Here is a 6,181-nt window from a genome sequence, read left to right as displayed (position 1 = left end):
TCATGACCCTCTCCACAATGAAATTATAGGGATTCCTAGGGACCCCTTGATGCTTAAGAGGAAACTCGAGGTACTTCCCTATATTATTGGTCTCTTGGATGCCCAGTCTTTCGCTTATTTCCTCCTTCATCTCATCACTAACATTTGGAGAAAAATAAATTCTAGACTTATCGGAGCTAATTTTTTGGCCAGATTCTAAACAAAATTTTTCAAGCAAATCTGAAATTGCTTCACACCCACTGGCATCAGCTTTGCTAAAAAGGATGATATCATTTGCAAAGAGAAGATGGGAAAAGCTTAAATTGTCCTTCAAATCCTTCAAAGGAGTCATCTCCATTCACACATTTCAGTTCAATGAGATGTCCCATGTACTCCATACATAGTATAAAAAGATATAGAGACAAAGGACCCCTTTGCCTTATGCCCCTAGATGGCTCAAAATGCTTTAAGGCACCCCCATTAACCAATATAGAGGTGCTCAAGGATGTAACACACCTCATGATGATCCTAGTAATTTTTGGGGGAAAGTGGAAGGCTTGGAGCACTCTATGAATAAAACTCCATTCTAATCTGTCATAAGCCTTTTCCAAATCCAATTTCACAGCCATGAAGCCTATTTTTCCTTTCTTTTTGTCCAAAGCATGAAACAATTCTTGGGCAATCAGCATGTTATCAGTGCCTCTTCTGCCAGGAACAAAAACAGACTGCACAAGCGATATCAAATTGCCAGGCAGAGGCCTAATCTGAGCCACTAAGATCTTTGACACAATCTTATAAACCGAGTTGCATAAGCTAATGGGCCTATAATTGCTTAAAGTTTCTGGATTTTGGCATTTGTGGATCAAATAAATTAAAGTCTCATTAAGGTAACTCGGCACACAGCCCTTTTCAAAAATTCCTTTAATCTCCTTGTAAACAGAATTTTTCACCTCCATCCAAAAATGTTGATAAAAGCCCGCATGCAGCTCGTTCGGTCTTGGTGCCTTGAAAGGCTTAAGAGCCCATAAACCAGCTCTGATCTCCTCTTCAGTCACATCACAATAAATTCTAGCTCGATCCTCCTCTTCTAGAAAACAACAAGAAAATTCTGAGACATCTAAGGTTATGGAGGACAAATTTAGCTCAGTCATATACAATTTTTTAAAGCCATTTCTGATGTATTCCATAATTTCTACTTCATCAGTCAGCCAACTGCCGTTAACATCCTTAATGCACCTAATCTTATTTCTATGTCTCCTAACTATCGTAGAAACATGGAAGAAAGATGTGTTGCGGTCTCCAAAAGTGGTAATATTTAATCTAGATTTGAGGGCCCAATACTCCTCCTCCTACATTAGGATTAGAGAGTATTCTGAAATCAACTGTTGCTCCAATTCCAAAAGAAAGTCATTAGGATTATTAGCTAAAGCTTTTTGGGCACCAAAAAGTCTAGCTAATATTCTCCTCTTTTTAGCAAACAAGTTCCCAAACACTTCCAAATTCCACTTTCTAGCTCTAACTACAAAATTCAAGATTGCTTCCTGCAAAACTCTATCTTCAGTCCAAGCTTGCTAGACAACCCTCGGAAAGTCTTGGTGGAGTAACCACATAGTTTGGAAGTGAACAGGTTTATTATGATGATTTGCACTAACTCTACATAATTCAATTAAGACTGGGCAGTGATCCGAGAAGGTCCTTGGGAGGTGAGTCACTAAGGCTTCTGGATAAAGAATACGCCACACAGGATTAGCAAAACACTTGTTGATTCTTTCTAATATCAAATTTGAAATGGGTCTATGGTTTGTCAACGTGAACTTTGAACCCGCAAAACCCAAATCCAACATATTACACTTATCTAAACATTCCTTGAATTCTAGTGCTCTGTTCAAATTGACATGGTTACCACCAAACTTATCTTCATCACACAGAACTTCATTAAAGTCTCCCAACATGAGCCAAGGTAGATTACGGAGGTGGGCTACAGTTTTAAGATTATCCCATAATATTCTTTTTTCAGCCAACCTAGGACTAACATAAATAGCAGACATAAGCCAAGTAAGGTTGGAAGAACGCACCTTAACAGTAGCATGTATTTCCTGCTTTGTGGATGATAAAGGAAGAAATTTCACCTCTTCCGATTTCCAGAGAATTCACAATCCCCTAGCATAGCCAATTGTATCCGTAGTAATAAACCCATCAAAAGGCAGCCCTTCTATAATTTTCGCTGCTCTGTCTCCTCCCACTCTCGTTTCTGTCACAAAAAATATAGTAGGCCGATGGTTGATAGCCATTTCAAAAATTCTCCTTTTGAAATTCGGATTAAAATCTCCTCTACAATTCTAGAATTGCACATTCATTTTCACAAATTGACTTAGAGGCACCTCAATTTTCGGTGGATTAGTATTCATTGCAGTTGCCTCCACCATACTTCACCCCATCCTTCTCAAAAGATCTTTGGATGCCACCCAGTCCGGCTTCCAAATTATCATGTGTTTCAGAATGCCTAGAATATCCTCTCTGTATCTCAGAAGCACATCACATCTCTACACCGGAGTCATGATTTGGATTAGTTTTAGAGTTGGATGGTTCCCCATGTGGGCCGTGGCCATCCCTCTGAAATCCACAAGCTTTCTCTCTTGAATGATCCACGTGATTCAATGGGTAATGTCTAGGAGGATTATTGACTTACAAGCTTGTGTGTGGCAAGGTTAGATTTGGGCGATCATTGAATTTCAATTGTTTGGGACCTGAGAAAACACAAACAGTTAAAAGACCAACTCTCAAACCCTAAAACACAACCATTTACTTTTACACCAAAAATTTCACATTTTTTTTTATTTGTTCAGATTTTCCAGCAACCAAAACAGAGAAAAGAAAAGTTAGAACCTAATCTACCATAAAGACGCCAAAAAAAAAAAAAAAAGAATAATATTTTCTCCTTTCATTTCCCAAAATTTTCTCGGCAACCCAAACAGAACCTAAGATTTGAGGATCTGATCTTGTGCGACAAAAAAGACCGGTAATCAAGAGAAATCAAAGCGTGTGTATATATATAAGCGTGTGTGTATATATATATATATATATATACGAAGAAGTTACTAGCGGCGCCGGCGAGCCCACGCTGGTGAATAAGATGAGGCGACAATGTTTGAGGAGATGAGAGTCGAGTTAGAGCTGCGGCTCTACGAGCTGCTGTTGCTGCTCAGAGATTTGGGAGGAAAGGGATTCGGAGAGGGTGAGAGTGTTTTGTGTTTTTAGGGTTTTTTTTTGGGAGTTCATTGTTTTCTATTTATACATCCCCTAAGCCGCGTATAATCAAATGTAGCTCCACAGATATTGAATAAAAAAAAAAAGTTCTGGAAAATGGGGTGGAGAGCACATTTTTAAAAATGCGGTTTCAGTCCTACCCACTTAAACGCAGCTTCAACATTTAAAAACATAGCTTCAGGGGAGGCCTATAGCTGTGTTTTTAAAACGCAGCTATACGTCCAGGGTGGAGCTGCGTTTTTCACAAACGCGGTTCAAAGTTGACCCTGTAGCTGCGTTTTTGTAAAACGCAGCTAAAAAACGCGGCTTAAAAGCGCGTTTTTTGTAGTGCACCCAGATTCGTCCCAATAAGGCACGACTGATGGCTGCCTTTGCTTGCTCAGCTCCTCCACTGCTTCCCATGAGACCTCCGGAACATTAGTGAGGAATTTCCACCACGGATTGGATGTGAGATTCCACGCATTGTGCTCCAAAGGAAGATTCCCCAATCTGATGCTTTCTGGGGTTATAGGGAATAAACGCTTCCAAGCTTGCCCTAGTTCCTCCTCAAACCACCCTAGAGTTTTCGTCAGCGCCGCTCTTATCTGAGCTATTATCTCATCTGGAATCGCCACCACTCGGTTCCCGTACTAAATGGCCCACCTTGACCTTGGCAGTGGGGTTAACCCTATCAAAATCCTCTCCATTCTCAACTCGATTACTACTTCCCAACCCTTTTGATGACAGAATCAACTCACCCTTTTCCTCGACATTATGAGTTAGCCTATTGTGGCTTTTTAAGCTTTTCGGACTTTTTGAACTTCTAACCCCCAGACCTTCACTTCCCTTGGATTTGTTCTTGGCTAAGGATTTCCTTTTGTTCCCTAATATTTGCCTCGGATCCTGCTGACACCTAGTACTTGGGTTTTCAATACAATCCTCCATCACACAATCCTTTCTCATCTCAAGGTCACTCTGCGGGCCTTGGGCTGCCACAGCATGTGTGGTCTCACTTCTTGAGTCAGCTGAATCACTATGATCTGACTTACCAAGATCCTCACCTCTTTTTTTCTATGTGCCTAGGCAATTTGGCACTTTTTTTTATTTATTTATAATAATCCGTCTTTTTTTTTTTGGGATAAAAGGTAAAAAGGCTATTACACCCTCCTCCTACCATACCCTAATCTCCTCCACTCATTTATGAATCAAAATCCTCTATCCTATATTAAGAGTTCAATTCTATACTTCAATTATTATAATTCTCCTTTTCTTTTCTTATAAGATAACTAAAATAAAAAAAATAAAAATCAAACACACACAAAACTATAACTTATGGAATATAAATTAGAGCACAAAAAATTTGGACATGATTTTTAATCGTAACTTTTAATCAAAAAATTTCAGATATATGATTTTTGCTTTATTTATTTATTTATTTAAAAAACGAATCGAAACCACGTGTCTATATATTTAGAAATTATACTTCATATTAGCTCCTACCTTGTCATATTCTTCTCCATGACTATATTTATTTACATGGTTTTCTGCCTCCTCCTACCTCCTTAGATGATTTGCTACTATTAAGAATCTAACTACTAAAGCACAAATACTAGAGATAAAGCAATTTAAATTTATAAATCTTTCAAGATAGTGTGGTATTAATTAATTAATTAAAAAGGTAAACAAAGCAATACAAAGTTCCATCATAAACCGTGTTCTAATTAATAATCCCATACACAGCATAGGATTAAAATTAATAAAAACATCTAAAATCTTCATCATCTTCTAAAATAAGGTTAACCCACTTTGAGTCTTCAATCTTCAATCTTCATAGGTGCGGCACTCATCTGTCTCCATGTTGTCCTTACAGAACTCCTCCAATGGGTCTGACCCTTTCTTCTTGTCACGTGCATGGCTAGCTGCTGCACTCAGCTCCTCCACACCATCCCATGCTGCAACACACTCACCACTTGCTGGGTCATCAGCACAAGTCTCTTGAGCCTCCTTGATGCTCTCAGCTACCTTCTCAGTTATCTTTTCTGGGGCTGCACTTACTGGTCTAACTTGCATGCGACCAGACCCGAGCTGTGTGTGCCTCTTCCATGGGTGGCTCAGCCAAGGGGACTTGATGGTCTGAGCCTTTGGTGAGTCTGCTCCCTTGGCCATGACTCTAGGGGTTGTGAGGTTTAAACTAGCTGCTGCTATTGTTGCCATTGTTGTTGTTTCTGAGTCTGGTTTGGTTTGGTAATTGGCGATGTAGCTGGATTGTTTGGGAGATATGGTAATGTGAAGCTATATTATTGGGATCCGTAATGTTTCATGTGCACACACTTCTTATCATTTCTGAGCCAATCTTAAGCCTCCACGTCTGACCAACTTTGAGATATTTCACGAGAAAATATCACTGTTATGTGTAGTAGAAGAAAAGATCACATTTTTCAAAGTCACGATGTTTATGGTCTTTAAATTTTGGTATTATGTAATTAGGTGGCAAAATAGTGATTTTTGTCAAAAATAGCAAAATTGAAATAATTGCAGAAATAGAAACTACTGATTTCTTAAAATAGACGAGACCTTATTATAACTTTTAAACTAAAAGTTATTAAGTAAAAACAAATATTACTATAAATTACAAAAACACTGTTTTTAGGGCATTAATGAAGGAATTTACCTCTGAATGAAGGCGACACTTGAGATTTTAAGCTTGGATCAAAGTACCATTTTCCTTCAACCTACAAAATTTCATGTAATTCCGACATCGTCGCCTTAATGGTCTTTATTGTCACCCCTGTTTGATCTTGCGCTGTATCTTCTGGCGCTCTTACAGCTTCATAAAGAACTATACTATCTGTTCTACGTCAAGATCCATGCTAATTAATATTCAATGATTCCAAGTGGTTAGGGGCATCATGAATTAACTTATTAATATTCAATTGAATCACGAATTAACTTAGGA

General features: G+C 38.6%; 1 protein-coding gene across 1 annotated transcript; it reads right to left on the bottom strand.

Annotated features, from left to right (window-relative positions):
* Window positions 1-4,849: 4,849 nt before the first annotated feature.
* Window positions 4,850-5,526, bottom strand: LOC142613364 (calvin cycle protein CP12-1, chloroplastic). Its single transcript, XM_075785686.1, has one exon. The coding sequence runs from the start codon at window positions 5,437-5,439 to the stop codon at window positions 5,047-5,049; it is 393 nt and encodes a 130-aa protein (XP_075641801.1). The 5' UTR covers window positions 5,440-5,526; the 3' UTR covers window positions 4,850-5,046.
* Between the last annotated feature and the right edge of the window lie 655 nt (window positions 5,527-6,181).

This window comes from Castanea sativa, chromosome 10, assembly GCF_040712315.1.
Source record: "Castanea sativa cultivar Marrone di Chiusa Pesio chromosome 10, ASM4071231v1".
Lineage (NCBI taxonomy): Eukaryota > Viridiplantae > Streptophyta > Magnoliopsida > Fagales > Fagaceae > Castanea > Castanea sativa.
Note: the sequence above shows the minus strand (reverse complement) of the source record. Positions and strands in the feature narration are given on the sequence as shown.

What these genes read in the sequence shown, in the direction of transcription:
- LOC142613364 (XM_075785686.1), bottom strand. Translation starts at nt 5,439, where the DNA reads ATGGCAACAATAGCAGCAGCTAGTTTAAACCTCACAACCCCTAGAGTC.